The sequence below is a fragment of the Cebus imitator genome, unplaced genomic scaffold (assembly GCF_001604975.1).
Source record: "Cebus imitator isolate Cc_AM_T3 unplaced genomic scaffold, Cebus_imitator-1.0 Scaffold217, whole genome shotgun sequence".
NCBI classification, from domain to species: Eukaryota; Metazoa; Chordata; class Mammalia; order Primates; family Cebidae; genus Cebus; species Cebus imitator.
Genome location: NW_016107532.1, coordinates 1,541,856 through 1,557,900, shown reverse-complemented (window position 1 = coordinate 1,557,900; position 16,045 = coordinate 1,541,856). Strand labels below are relative to the sequence as shown.

The 16,045-nt window shown below is 37.6% G+C and overlaps 1 protein-coding gene and 1 long non-coding RNA gene across 2 annotated transcripts in view; one reads left to right on the top strand and one right to left on the bottom strand.

Moving 5' to 3' along the window:
• The window catches only part of LOC108318290, a 32,369-nt gene that overhangs the window by 1,489 nt on the left and 14,835 nt on the right, over positions 1–16,045 (top strand). Inside the window, exons 3-5 of the mRNA XM_017549255.2 lie at positions 2,652–2,756; positions 12,440–12,493; positions 13,563–13,667. Coding sequence (XP_017404744.2) covers positions 2,652–2,756; positions 12,440–12,493; positions 13,563–13,667 — 264 coding nt within the window. The remainder of the gene's footprint in view (positions 1–2,651; positions 2,757–12,439; positions 12,494–13,562; positions 13,668–16,045) is intronic.
• LOC108318291 lies at positions 3,440–8,359 on the bottom strand. The gene is made up of 4 exons (XR_001831097.2): positions 8,329–8,359; positions 8,166–8,167; positions 7,517–7,523; positions 3,440–3,562 (listed from the first exon to the last, which is right to left on the bottom strand). It is a non-coding gene; the product is annotated as an uncharacterized LOC108318291 (long non-coding RNA).

Sequence of the window (16,045 nt, the reverse complement as noted above, 5' to 3'; positions counted from 1 at the left end):
CTGAGGCAGGAGAATAACTTGAGCCCAGGAGTTTGAGGCTGTAGTGAGCCTGGATTGCAGAGTCAGACCCTGTCTCAAAAAATATATTAAAATAAAAACAATTTTTAAATCAGCTTTATTTTGTTGTATTAGTCCATTTTCATGATGCTGATAAAGATATATCTGAGACTGGGCAATTTAGAAAAGAAAGAGGCTTAGTGGACTTATAGTTCCACATGGCTTGGGAGGCTTCACAATCATGTTGGAAGGCAAGGAGGAGCAAGTCACATCTTACATGGATGGTGGCAGGCAAAGAGAGAGAGCTTGTACAGGGAAACTGCCCCTTATAAAACCATCAGATCTTGTGAGTCTTATTCACTATCACAAAAACAGCATGAGAAAAACCTGGCACCATGATTCAGTTACTTCCCACCAGGTCCCCCCCACAGTAATGGGAATTCAACAGGAGATTTGAGTAGGGACACAGCCAAACCGTATCAATTGTTTTATATTTAAATTATGAAATTCTCACAAGGATAGCAGTTGTTTACTCTTTAATGGAAAATAAAGTTTATTTTGAGGATTTTTTCATTCATCAAATATTAGCTTGGAATTGATGACTGGCATAGTGTTAGAAGTGTGATGGGGGAGGGGCTGCAAAAAGTAGAAGATAATTCTTACTTTGGCCGGGCGCGGTGGCTCAAGCCTGTAATCCCAGCACTTTGGGAGGCCGAGGCGGGTGGATCACGAGGTCAAGAGATCGAGACCATCCTGGTCAACACGGTGAAACCCCGTCTCTACTAAAAATACAAAAAATTAGCTGGGCATGGTGGCGCGTGCCTGTAATCCCAGCTACTCAGGAGGCTGAGGCAGGAGAATTGCCTGAACCCAGGAGGCGGAGGTTGCGGTGAGCCGAGATCGCGCCATTGCACTCCAGCCTGGGTAACAAGAGCGAAACTCCGTCTCAAAAAAAAAAAAAAAAAAAGATAATTCTTACTTTTTTTTTTTTTTTTTGAGATGGAGTTTCACTCTTGTTACCCAGGTAAAGTACAATGGCTTGATCTTGGCTCACGACAACCTCCACCTCCCAGGTTCAAACGATTCTGCTGCCTCATCCTCCCAAGCAGCTGGGATTACAGGCATGTGCCACCATGGCACATTTTACATTTTTAGTAGAGACAGTTTTCTCCATGTTGGTCAGCCTGGTCTAGAACTCCCAACCTCAGGTGATCTGCCTGCCTTGGCCTTCCAAAGTGCTGGGATTACCGGCATAAGCCACCACACCCAGCCAATAGTTCTTACTTTCAAAGAGTTTATAATCTACTTAGAGAACAAAATTATACATAAAATTACTTATAGAAAATTTTGATCAGCACCATAAGACAGAGCAAGAAAAAATTTAAACCAGGCGCGGTGGTTCATGCCTTTAATCCCAGCACTTTGGGAAGCCGAGGCAGGTAGATCACGGGTCAGGAGTTCAAGACCAGCCTCTGGTGAAACGCCGTCTCTACTAAAAATACAAAAATTAGCCAGGTGTGGTGGCATGTGTGATGGCATGCGCCTGTAGTTCCAGCTACTCAGGAGGCTGAGGCAGCAGAATCGCCGGAACCCAGAGGCAAAGGTTGCAGTGAGCCACAATCGCACCATTAAACTCCAGCTTGGGTGACAGAGTGAGACTTCATCTCAAAAAAAAAAAAAAAAAAAGTTAATAAATTAAAAAGTGTTTTCAAAAGAGAAAATGTTTTTATATCATTATATCTTTTAATCTATTAGAATCCATACATTGTTTTTATTAATTTGAATGAACTCTTTATAGATTAAATATTAGCACATTGTCATATCTATTGTAAATATTGGTTATCTGCATTTAATTTTATTGTATTTTTACAACAGCTTTATTGAGATATAGTTCATATACCATACAATTCACCCACTTAAAGTGTATAATTCAGTGGGTTTTGGTATACTAACAGAGTTGTGTGGTATCACCACAATCAGTTTTAGGATATTTCAGCACTGCAAAAAGAAACTCAACACCCATTAGTAGTCACTACTTATGCTCCCCAACTCTCTCAGACCTAGGCAACTACAAATCTACTTTTTATCTATTATGTTGTATTTTGGTATATCACCATTTTTCATTTTTATGTATTTAGTTTTACCAGTCATTTCTTCTGTGATTAACTTTCAAATCCTTTACGTGAAGAGTCACATATACTTAGTTCTCATCATTTTTCTGTGATTTCACTATTTACATTTAATTTATCCAAAATACATTTTGATTCTTTTTAAATCCCCATATTTCAGAGTGATCCGATCAAAACTACACCAATAGTTTTCAGTAAATTTTCCCTATTAACTGTAGTCTTCCTTTATGTACAATTACATTTGGGAGATAATTTATTATTACTGTAGCAAGTTTCAAATCTTGCTTTTTGACAGAATAACATGATTTGGTTGTCATCTCTGTCTAATTCATCAGAAATGCCAAAGTCTTTACTTCTCCCCAATATAAACCTCCAAGAAGTTTAATTTTGGAAGCATATTCTGTTCCTGACTCCCACATGATACTGTAAATAGCTTCTTTCTTCTTTTCATTTCTGAGTAGGGGTTGAGAGTGTGCATTTTTCATTTTATGACATCCTTATCTACTTTTTCTTCTTTCTATTAAGGAGGTCAGGTTAATGTCAATGACTTACAGAGTGTTCTACAAAACACTGGGTTCAGACTTGAAGAAAAAGAAATCAAGGACCTGAAGACTCACCTGCCAGTGACTGGTGAGCATTTAAGACACCTTTATCCTGTAGATAATGAGTAGTCCACTGCGAAAGCAAAGAGTAAGGACATGTTGGAGAGAGAAAACCTGGGGACAGAGTTACAATTTAAGAGACTGTTAATAAGGTACAGGTGAAAAGGGCCTTACCTGGGAACCACACACATATAGGGAAGACTGATTTGATGTGAGTAAAAGGGAGGGAGATATTAAACTGTGAACCAGAAGTTTATCACTTACATGAATGCCAAAAAACAGTTTTTAAAAACAGGGAGAAGGATAGCAGAGAGAGAAGAATGAAGAGAAGAAAAATATTTGGAATATAGTTGAATTGAGGTGCTTACAGGACACTCAGTATCAGATAATTGAAAATGCATTCCCTTATTATTAGTGTTATTCATCTTTAAATCAGGTATATCAAACCATGAGAATCATCACCAGGGTTAAAACAGTGTCTCAGAGTGTCTCTGTGAGGACAAGAATACCAAAAGAATGGAAAGATAAAATAAAGGAATATTTGAGAGGTAAAGAATAGGATAAAAGAGTAGGATAAGGAAGAAAGAGATAACAGAGATGAGGGGAGGGTAAGAGGAAAGAAAAAGGGTAGGAAGAGATGATGAAAAGATATATCCATCAGGATATAAACCAATCTCCTTTTTTCAATATTTATATATATATAAATTTTTATTATTTCAATAGTTTTGGGGGAACAGGTGGTATTTGGTTACGTGGATAAGTTCTTTAGTGGTGATTTCTGAGATTTTGGTGCACCTATTACCCGAGCAATGTACACTGTACTCAATGTGTAGTCTTATCCCTCACCCCCTTTCTAACCTTCTCCCTGAGTCCGCAGAGTCCAATATATCGTTCTTATGCCTTTGCATCCTCATAGGTTGGCTCCCACTTATAAATGAGAACATACAATGTTTGATTTTCCATTCCTGAGTTACTTCACTTAGAATAATGGTCTCCAGCTCAATCCAGGTTGCTGTGAATGCCATTATTTCATCCTTTTTATGGCTGAGTAGTATTCCATGGTATATATATGCCAGATTGTCTTTATCCACTTGTTGGTTGATGGGCATTTAGGCTGGTTCCACATTTTTGCAATTGTAAATGGTGCTGCTATAAACATGCATGTTCATGTATCTTTTTCATATAATGATTTCTTTTCCTCTGGGTAGATACCCAGTAGTGGGATTACTAGATCAAATGGTAGGTCTACTTTTAGTTCTTTAAGGAGTCTCCATACTGTTTTCCATAGTGGTTATACTAGTTTTCATTCCCACCAGCAGTGTAAAAGTGTTCCCTTTTTACCACATCCACACCAACATCTATTATTTTTTTATTTTTTTATTTTGGCCATTCTCACATGAGTAAGGTGGTATCACATTGAGGTTTTCATTTGCATTTCCCTGATCATTAGTGATGCTCAGCATTTTTTCATATATTTGTTGGCCATTTGTATATCTTCTTTTGAAAATTAAGTATTCATGTCCTTTGACCACTTGTTGATGGGATTATTTGGGGTTTTTTTCTTGCTGATTTATTTGAGTTCCTTATAGATCCTGGATAGTAGGCCTTTGTTGCAAAGATTTTCTCCCACTCTATGAGTTGTCTGTTTGCTCTGCTTATTATTTCTCTTGCTGTGCAGAAGCTTTTTAGTTTAAGTCTCATCTATTTATCTTTCTTTTCATTGCATTTGTTTTCAGGTTCTTGGTCATAAAGTCTTTCCCTAAGCCAATGTCTAGAAGAGTTTTTCCAGTATCATCTTCTAGAATTTTATGGATTCAGGTCTTAGATTTAAGTCTTTGATCCATCTTGAGTTGATTTTTGAATAAGGTGAGAGATAAGGACCCAGTTTTATTCTCCTACATGTAGCTTCTCAATTTTCATAGCACCATTTGTTGAATAGGGTGCCCTTTCCCCACTTTATGTTTTTTGTTTTTTTGTTTTGGTTTGGTGTTTTGTAAAGATGGGATTTTACTACGTTGGCCAGACTCCTGGCCTCAAGTGATTTCCCTGCCTTGGCCTCCTAAAGTGCTGGGATTACAGCGTGAACCACCATGCCTGACCTCTCTCTTTATGTGTTTGTTTGCTTTGTTGAAGATCAGTTGGTTGCAAGTATTTGGGTTTATTTCTGGGTTCTCTATTCTATTCCATTGGTCTACATGACGATTTTTATACCAGTACCATGTTGTTTTGGTGTCTATGGCCTTATAGTATAGTTTGAAATCAGGTAATGTGATGTCTCCAGATTTGTTATTTTTGCTTAATCTTTCTTTGGCTATGCAGACTCTTTTTTGGTTCCATATGAAGTTTAGGATTGTTTCTCCTAGTTCTGTGAAGAATGATGGTGTTATTTTGATAGGAATTGCATTGAATTTGCAGATTGATTTTGGCAGTGTGGTCATTTTCACAATATTGAATGTACCCATCCACGAGCATGGGATGTGTTTCCATTTGTTTGTATCTTCTATCATTTCTTTTAGCAGTGTTTTGTAGTTTTCCTTGTAGAGTTCTTTAACCTCCTTGGTTAGGTATATTCCTAAGTTTTTTTGTTGTTTTTGTTTTTGTTTTTTGCAGCTATTGTAAAAGAGGTTGAGTTCTTGGTTTGATTCTCAGCTTAATCGCTGTTGGTGTATAGGCGAGCTATTGATTTATATACATTAATTTTGTATCTGGAAACTGCTGAATTATTTTACCAGTTTTAGAAGCTCTCTGGAGGAGTCTTTATGGTTTTCTAAGTAGACAATCATATCATCAGCAAACAGCAACAGTATGACTTCCTCTTTGTCGATTTGGATGCCCTTTATTTCTTTCTCTTGTCGGATTGCTCTGGCTAGGACTTCTAATACTATGTTGAAGAGAAAAGGTGAGAGTAGCCATCCTTATCTTGTTTCAGCTATCAGAGGGAATGCTTTCAATTTTTCCCCATTTAGTATTATGTTGGCTGTAAGTTTGTCATAGATCGCTTTTATTACATTGAGGTATGTTTCTTGTATGCTGATTTTGCTGAGAGTTTTCATCATAAAGAGATGCTGGATTTTGTCAAAAGCTTTTTCTGCATCTATTGAGATGAGAATGTGATTTTTGTTTTTAATTCTGTTTATGTGGTGTATAGCATTTATTGACTTGCATGTGTTAAATCATCCCTGCATCCCTGATATGAAATTCACCTGATCATGATGGATTATCTTTTTGATATGTTGTTGGATTCAGTTAGCTAGTGTAGTATTTTGTTAAAGACTTTTGCATCCATGTTCAACAGGGATATTGGTCTATAGTTTTCTTTTTTGGTTATGTCTTCTCCTGGTTTTGGTGTTAGGGTGATACTGGCTTCATAGAATGATTTAGGGAGGAATCCCTCTTTCTGTATCTTGTGAAATAGTGTTAATGAGATTGGTACCAATTCTTTGAATTTCTGATAGAATTCAGCTGTGAATCCCTCTGATTCTGGACTTTTATTTTGTTAGCAATTTTTTAGCACCATTTCAATTTTGCTGCTTGTTGCTGGTCTGTTTAGAGTTTCTATTTCTTTCTGGCTTAATCTAAGAGGGTTGTATATTTCCAGAAATTTAACCATCTCCTCTAGGTTTTCTAGTTTATTCATGTAAAGGTGTTCATAACAGCCTTGAATGACCTTTTGTATTTCTGTGGTATCAGCTGTAATAGCTCCTATTTTGTTTCTAATTGAGCTTATTTGGATCTTCTCTCTTCTTTTCTTGGTTAATATCACTAATGGTCTATCAATTTTATTTATCTTTTCAAAGAACCAGCTTTTTGTTTCATAATTCTTTTGTATTTTTTTTTGTTTTAATTTCATTTAGTTCTGCTCTGATCTTGGTTATTTCTTATGCTTGATTTGGGTTTGTTTTGTTCTTGTTTCTCTAGTTCCTTGAAATATGTCCTTAGATTTTCTATTTGTGCTCCTTCAGACTTTTTGATGTAGACATTTAAGGCTATGAACTTTCCTGTTAGCATCGCCTTTTCTGTATCCCAGAGGATTTGATAGGTTATGTCACTATTATCATTCAGTTCAAAGACTTTTTAAATTTTCATCTTGATTTTATTGTTTATCCAACAATCATTCAGGAACAGGTTATTTAATTTCCATGTATTTGCATCAAACCTTTTTTGGAATTTATTTCCAATTTTATTCCACTAGGGTGTCAGAGAGTACTTGCTATTACTTTAATGTTCTTAAATTTGTTGAGATTTGTTTTATGGCCTATCATGTGTTCTGTCTTGGAGAATGTTCCATATGCTGATGAATAGAATGTATATTCTGCAGTTATTGGGTAGAATGTTCTGTAAATATGTTAAATCCATTTGTTCTAGGATATAGTTTAAATCCATCGTTACTTTTTTTATGTACAAAATATGCCTTATCCTGCAAATTAGAATCACATGACCCATTTGGTTAGAATATAAACATGACAAATCCATTGTTTCTTTGTTGACTTTCTGTCTTGATGACCCATCTAGTGCTGTCAGTGGAGTACTGAAGTCCCCCTTTATTACTGTGTTGCTGTCTCATTTCTTAGGTCTATTAGTAATTGTTTTATAAATTTGGAAACTCCAGTGTTAGATGCATATATATTTAGGATTGTAATATTTTCCTAGACAAGTCCTTTTATCATTATATAATACCCCTCTTTGTCTTTTTTAACTGCTATTGATTTAAAGTTTGTTTAGTCTGATGTAAGAATAGCTACTCCTGCTCAGTTTTGTTGTCCATTTGCATGGAATATCTTTTTCCACCTCTTATCTTATATGAGTCCTTATGTGGTGAGTCTCCTGAAGGCAGCAGATACTTGGTTGATGAATTCTTATCCATTCTGCCATTCTGTATCTTTTAAGTGGAGCATTTAGGTCATTTGCATTCAACATTGGTGTTGAGATGTGAGATACCATTCTATTCATCATGCTATTTGTTGTCTGATTACCATGTGTGGTTATTTATTTATTTATTGTATCATTGTTTTATAGGTCCTGTGAGCTTTATGCTTTAAGGATGTTCTATTTTGGTATATTTTGAAGATTTGTTTCAAGATTTAGAGCTCCTTTTAGCAGTTCTTGTAGTGCTGGCTTGGTAGTGGTGAATTCTCAAAGCATTTGTCTGAAGAAGACTGTATCTTTCCTTTATTTATGGAAATTAGTTTTGCTGTATATAAAATTCTTGACTGATAATTGTTTAGTTTAGGGAGGCTAAAGATAGGGCCCCAGTTCCTTCTAGCTCATAGGGTTTCTGCTGAGAAATATACTGTTAATCTCATAGGTTTTCCTTTATAGGTTACCTGGTACTTTTGCCTCACAGCTCTTAAGATTCTTTCCTTCATCTTAACTTTGGATTACCTGATGACTGTGTGCCTAGGTGATGACCATTTTGCAATAAATTTCCTAGGTGAACTTCTTGTATTTGAATGTCTGGATCTCTAACAAGGCCACGGAAGTTTTCCTCAATTATTCCCTCAAATATGTTTTCCAAACTTTGAGATCTCAGTGGCAGCAGGGCTGAGATCTTGCCCCAGGCTATAAGCCTCCCCACTGAGAAAGCAATTAGGCTCTCAGACCTCACCCTTCCCCACCTGCCCAGACCATCAGCTGTGTTTTCTGTACTCCTATCTGTACTTTCCATTTGCTCCCCACTGGATTCTGCTCAGAAAAATTGATGCTCAGTTAAAATTATTACAAAGTTCAACTAGGAGTTTCCTTCACCCTGTGGCCCCTCCCCAATTCCACTGGCTGCCCTCCCCAAGAACCCCTGTGAGATAAGGCCAGTAATGGCTTCCTTGGGCTCAAGCTGGGGACTAGAAGTGCCTACAGGATTCTTCCCACTGCTTGTTCTATTTTTATATTCTACTTGGCTCCCTAAATCCATTTCAGCTCTAGGTAAGGTTAAGTCCTTCTCCTGTGATCTGGATTTTCAGGTTCCCCAGAGGGGATGTGTGTTTTGAGGCAGACTTTTTCCCCTGTCACACTTTGGGAACTCACCATTTTCAGCTTAACCAATCTTTTTTATAAAAAATAATAATAATAACTGTGATAGTATTAGGACTGTGTTGAAAAGACTCTGAAGAGAAAGAGGAGAGGAGTCTCTTCTTTCTTCAACTGAGCTTGGTAACTAACATTAGTAAGGATGCAGACCACCAAGAATCTTCACTGGCATGAGGGTCTGGCTTCAAGTTTATAACAGCATGGAACCCCAAGGGCTAGAAAAATTATCTTTTACTAAGGCAGGACTTCATTATTCAAGGATCAAGGTCCTAATTTTTGAATACATTTTTTTCTTTTATTGATTCATTCAACAAATATTTATTAAATGCCAAAAATATGTCAGCATTGTATTAACACTACTGTATTTACTTGGCAAATGTTTTTACTATAGCTGGGTAATGTATTTACTAGAAACTAAGAATTGTTAGGGGTGCAAGGGCATCTGACCTCAGAGGAGCCTATGGTCTTGGGAAAATACAAGAGAACTAGGAAACGTAGGGAATCAGAATCTTCTAGGCTAAATGATAAATAGCACTGAAGTTGGTTAAGGAAACAACAAGCAAACTGAATATTGTCTATTATTGCATGTACTCTCTAACCTAGGGGTTCTCAAACTTTTTGGCCTCAAAAATTCTTTATGTGGCTAGGCACAGTGGCTCATGTCTGTAATCCTCCTACTTTAGGAGGCCGAGATAGGAGGATTTCTTGAACCCAGGAGTTTGAGACCAGCCTAAGCAACATAGAGAGATACCATTGTTAAAAATCAATCAATCAATCAATAGTTTTTTTAAACTTCTTCATGCTGTTTTTGTGGGTATCTATTAATATTTATTATATTAGAAACTAACTATATTTAATAATACTTATATTAATTCCCTTTAAAAATAACAATATGCCTTCAGGGATGTGGCAGGGCCTTTGTCTCCTTGTACCCACAAACTGAGCTTAGTTTCACTCTTCACCGCTCTGTGCTCTCCACTCAGGGAGGCCCAGGTGACTCTGCCACAGCCCCTGTCTTCTGTGACCTGCAGGAATTAGGAGATCCATAGGGAAGATGCCAGGATACTCAGAAGCTAGGAGATGGGTTAATGGGGACTAAGGACCATTAACCTAAAATAATCAAGGAGTCAGAATCAATTTCTTTTTCAAGATGGATGACTAGATGCAGCCTCAATTTTTTGGAATAGTTTCAGTAGGAATAGTATCAGCTCTTCTTTGTACATCTAGTAGAATTCAGCTATGAATTCCTCTGGTCCTGGGCTTCTTTTTGGTAGGTTGGTAGGCTATTTACTGATTCAATTTCAGAGCTCATTATTTGTCTGTTCAGGGAATCAATTTCTTCCTGGTTCAGTTTTGGGAGGATATATGTGTTCAGGAATTTATCCATCTCTTCTAGGTTTTCTAGTTTGTATGCATAGACATGTTTATAGTTTCTGATGGTTGTTTTTATTTCTTTGGGGTCAGTGATAACACCCCCTTTTGTCACTTCTGATTATGTTTATTTAGATCATCTTTCCCTTCTTTATTAGTCTAGCCAGTGGCCTTTTAAATTTTTTCCAAAAAAAAAAAAAAAAAACTCCTGGTTTTGTTGATGTTTTGAATGGTTTTTAGAGTCTCAGTTTCCTTCAGTACAGCTCTGATTTTGGTTATTTCTTATCTTCTGCTAGGTTTGGGGTCTACTTGCTCTTGCTTCTCTAATTCTTTCAGTTGTAATGTTAAGTTGTTAATTTAAGATCTTTCTAACTTTTTGATGTGGGTGGTTAGTGCTATGAATTTTCCTCTTAACACTACCTTAGCTGTGTTCTAGAGATTCTGGTATGTTGTATCTTTATTCTTATTAGTTTCAAAGAACTTACTGATTTCTGCCTTTATTTTATTATTTATCCAAAAGTCATTCAGGAGCATGTTATTTAGTTTCCACGTAATTATATGGTTTGAGCAATTTTCTTATTCTTGACCTCCATTTTTATTACACTGTTGTTTGGTATTTAAGTTCTTTTTTATTTGCTGAGAATTGTTTTATGTCCAATTACGTGGTCAATTTTAGAGTATGTGCCATGTGGCAATGAGAAGAATGTACATTATGTTGTTTTGGGAGTTCTGTAGAGAACTTCTGTAGAGAGTTCTGTAGAAGTCTATCAGATTAATTTGGTTCAGTATTGAGTTCAGTTCCTGAATATCTTTGATAATTTTCTGCCTCAGTGATCTAATTCTGTCAGTGGAGTGTTGCAGTCTCCCATTATTATTGTGTAGGAATCTAAATATCTTTGTAGGTCTCTAAGAAATTCCTTTATGAGTCTGGGCACTCCTGTGTTGGGTGCATATATATTTAGAATAGTTACATCTTCTTGTTGAATTAAACCCTTGACTGTTATGTAATGCCCTTCTTTTTTGATCTTTGTTGATTTAAAGTCCATTTTATCTGAAATTAGAATTGCAACCCCTACATTTTCCTGATTTCCATTTGCTTGGTAGATTTTTCTCCATCTCTTTGTTTTGAGCCTGTGGGTATCATTAAATTTGATATAGGTCTCTGGAGGATAGCATACTATTGGGTCTCGCTTTTTTATCCAGCTTGCCACTCTATGCCTCTTAAGTGGGCCATTTAGCCCATTTACATTCAGGATTATTACTGATGTGTGGATTTGATTCTGTCATTGTGTTAGCTGGTTATTATGCTGGCTTGTTTGAAACTACATTTATTAATATCGCCATCAATCCTATTAAAATAATATTTGCATGTTGGGAAACTATCAAGTCACAATAAGGTTTCCAAAATTCAAATTGTTGTTTTAAATCTTGAACTCAACCATTAAAACATCTGTTGTTGGGGTTTTTCCTTAAAATGACAGGATTACTTTGATCATTTTCAAGAAGGTGTCTGGCAGATATCCAACTCTGAAAAACTGTATTTTGCCCATTAGTCATTTTCTCCAGTGAAAATGGTATCCCATGAAAATGCAGCTAGTTTTCTTGCAACTCAAACAATTATACAAGTTCTTTTTCTCAATAAATTGTTGTAGTTCAGTAAAAGTGTTTCATGCACTCAAGGGTTACTATTTAATAAAAATTAATAACTTTTGCTGCTTTACCAAGGACATCCTTAAGTGAAATTTACATCTTACTACAAGTATGTGCAGTGAAGAACACAATGACTGCTAGTACACTTAGTTGTCACTGCCTTCATTCATGTAAAGATGCCAGCGGTTTTGTCCAACATTGCTTTTGCACCATCAGCACAAATGTCAACACAGTGAAAATGGCAAAGGATATTGGGTGAATATAGAGGTCCATGGACCACACTTTGAGAACTCTTGCTCTAACACATCTCAGCCTTGTACTCAATGCAAGAGAACTAGGTCTGAAAGGAGGAGGACTGATCTGTAGGATAGGGCTAACTTCAATCAAACACAACATCACTCACCATAATACTCCAAATATTTCTAACAGCTAACAGTTAATGAAATAAAAGTAAGTATTCAATTAAGTTGAATGAATATATACTTAAAGCTTGAATCTTTTTCCCTTTAGTAGATGCTCCTTTGGATTGAAAAAAAAAAATTCTAGAATAATGATTCTAAAAAATCACTGTAATTCTGTTCACTAAATTTCAATTTAAGGATTTTATATAATTTTTTAAGTCTCAGTAGCTTCAACTCTCAATCTAAATGCTGAGTTTTCTTACAGAAAAGGAAAAGTTTGACCTAGATGTCTTGATGGATGTAGCAAAAGCTTTTACAGGTGAGTGGGAATTTATATAAGACATAATAAAATTGAGATATTGATGCTTTGTAGATAACTACCTTTTAAAGCAGTAGTTCACCCCCTCCAGAAATCATTGATAAGTTCATTCTGCTCTTTTACCACTTATTGATAATTTTGTCTTGTTGACAACATTTTGGAATATTAAAGATTTAGGAAAACTGTAAGTACTCTTAAAAAGAGGTATTAAGTTGTCTGATGTGTAGGCCAATAGTATGTTCATTTCACTAGTGTTTAAAGAACAAAAATATCAGTGAACACAGTGAATCTCAGTGTGAAGTTTTCACATCAGGAAATGTGATCACTATGAACAATTAGTCCCATAATTCAGCCCATGAAGTAGAAACAGAAATATTACTTGCAGGTAGAATTACATAGATTCTATATACCATCTGCCTTAATCCATGCATGCTGCTATAAAAAAAATATCACAAACTGGGTGATTCAAAAATGATAGAAATTTCTTTCTCAAAGTTCTAGAGGCTGAGAAGTCCAAGATAGATTAAGGCACATTTGATGTCTAGTGAGGGTCTCTCTGTGCTTCAAGATGGTGCTTTAAACACTGTGTCCTCACATGAGAAAGGGCAGACAGACAAAAAAAAAAAAAAAAAAAAAGGGACTGATTGCTATATGAGACATCTCTTCTAAGGGCCTTAATCCAATTCACAAGGGAGGAACCCCTACAACCTAACCACTTCCTAAAGGCCCTACCTCTTAATACTATTGCATTTGAGGTTAAGTTTCAACATGAATTTTGGAAGGGACACAAACATTTAAGCCATAGCACATCATAAGTCCCTGAGCCACCCCCCTGTTGCTCCATGTTATCCTGACCCATACCCAGATCAGAAGTGTTATCTGCTTATAGATTAAAGAATGCTTTCAGGTACTGAATCTCAAAATAACTCTATGTAAGGTGAAGTCAACTCATATATGTATACCTCATTGTGCCATTAGAAATAGTGCTGTACTGGATTACATTTTTTATAACTTGGAATAATTAAATCTCTTAATATTTTCTTCTGAAACAATTCCCATCTATTCAAAGGAGAAAAGGTTGACGCTAATAACTTAAAACATGTGCTGAGCAACATGGGGATCGAGCTAACAGAAAAAGAACACTCAATGCTGTTAAAAACTCTGCCAATCTGTGGTGAGTATTTAGCATACCGTCATGGTGCTTGTTCATGGAGCTGTGGTAGCATAGTCTTCTGGGCAAGAACTGTGAGAAAGCCTCTGTGTTCTGGAGAACCCTGGAGAGGGTTCTCTAGAGAGACAGAACTAGTGGGAGGGAGGGAGGAAGGGAGGGAGGGATGGATGGATAGATAGATAGATAGATAGATAGATAGAAGTTTATTAAGAAGTATTAACTCACATGATCACAGGTCCCACAATAGGCCGTCTGCAAGCTGAGTAGCAAGGAGAGCCAGTCCGAGTTCCAAAACTGAAGGACTTGAAGTCCGATGTACAAAAGCAGGAAGCATCCAGCAGGGGAGAAAGATGTAGGCTGGGAGGTTAGGCCAGTCTCGTCTTTTCACATTTTTCTGCCTGCTTTGTATTCTAGCCATGCTGGCATCTGATTAGATGGTGCCCACCCAGATTAAGGGTTGGTTTGCCTTTCCCAACCCACTGATTCAAATGTTAATCTCCTTTGTCAGCACCCTCACAGACACATCCAGGATCAATACTTTGCATCCTTCAATCCAATCAAGTTGACACTCAGTATTAACCATCACACCCCTTAAGAAATGAAATTCTGGCATAAGAAACCCTGTTCTTGGCTGGGCATGGTAGCTCACACCTGTAATCCCAACACTTTGGGACCTCAGCTGAGGTCATGAGCTCGAGATCAGCCTGGCCAACATGAGGGACCCTGTCTCTACTAAAAATGCAAAACAAATAAGCTGGGCATGGTGACAGATGCCTGTAGTCCCTACTCTGGAGACTGAGGCATGAGAATCACTTGAACTGAGGAGACAGAGGTTGCAGTGAGCCAAGATAGTGCCACTGCACTTCAGCCTGGGCAACACAGTGAGACTCCATCTAAAAAAGAAAAAGAAAAGAAAAGAAAGAAACCCTGTTCTTTTTATGTTTTAATCTGGAAATGAGAAAGTTCTCTTTTGCATTCAGCCAGTAGGCCTCTGCTAAATATTTAATAGCTATACACTAAAGTCTTCTGTAGTCGGGTAGCATCCCCCCAACGCCCCCAACATCCTCAGTCAGCCTTCCTATCAGCCTTCCATCCTGGGCACTTGGACTACCCATAAATACCCTAGAGGTCAGCCTGTGCTTCAGAACTGTGCTTCCTGCCCAGTCCTAGAGACCCCAGTAGATATCCTTTCCCCCATCACTCCTTGCCCCAATTTTCCCCAGGCAAGAGTAAGGCTGCACATTACCAAGGGGGATAGTGCCCTTGGGGCAGAAGTTGCACCCTGGGCAGCAAATGCTCAGTATCCATTTGAATTCATCCCACATATTCTTTTTTTTTGAGACAGAATCTCATTCTGTCTCCCCAGGCTGAAGTGCAGTGGCACAATCTTGGCTCACTACAACCTCCATCTCCCAGGTTTAAGTGATTCTTCTGCCTCAGCCTCCTGAGTAGCTGGTTTTACAGGCGCCCAGCACCATGCCTAGCTAATTTTTTGTAGAGACAGGGTTTCGCCATGTTGGCCAGGCTGATCTTGAATTCCTGATCTCAAGTAATCTGCCCACCTCAGCCTCCCAAAGTGCTGGGATTGCAGGTGTGAGCCACCATGCTCGGCCGGCCCACCCTACATATTCTTAAGGCTGTGGTTACTCATTTTGTCCAGCACTTCCTCCAGATTATTCTCTCAAAGGTCCAGTTATGAGAGTTGTAGCCTTCTTAGGAGTTTGGTTCTGAGAGAGCAGGAATGAGAATGCAGATGGATTGTAACAGAGACTACTACAGACACATGCCCGGCATTGAGGAGTTTTTCAATACTACAGATACTCCTGCCACAGGATGGAGACCTCTGGAACAGACAGGTTGCATAAGCCTGAGTTGCAGTGGTGCATAAGGCCTCTGTTCTGCATTCTAATTAAATTTTACCTCTGTTTATGGAAGGAGTTTATGCAGAAAACAAAAATATTTTTAATTTTGTATTTAAATATTGTTTTTTATTACTGTTCAAGTCAATAACCATTTTTCATATCATCCCTTTAGGATATCCATTAGGGAATAAAGATAGGAACACCTCATGGGCCTAGAGCATAGGCAGGGAAAGGAGAGAAGGGCAAAGTGCAAGAAAAGAAGAAGAAGAAAGGAAGAAGAAGGAGAAGGAGAGAAGAAAGAAGGAAGAAGAAGAAGAGAAGGAGGAAGAAGAAAGAAGAAGAGGATAAGGAGGAGGAGGAGGAAGAAGAAGAAGAAGGAGAAGAAGAAGAAGAAGAAGGAGAAGGAGGAGGAGGAGGAGGAGGAAGAGAAGAGGAGGAGGAGGAGGAGGAGAAGGAGAAGAAGAAGAAGAAGAAGAAGAAGAAGAAGAAGAAGAAGAAGAAGAAGAAGAAGAAGAAGAA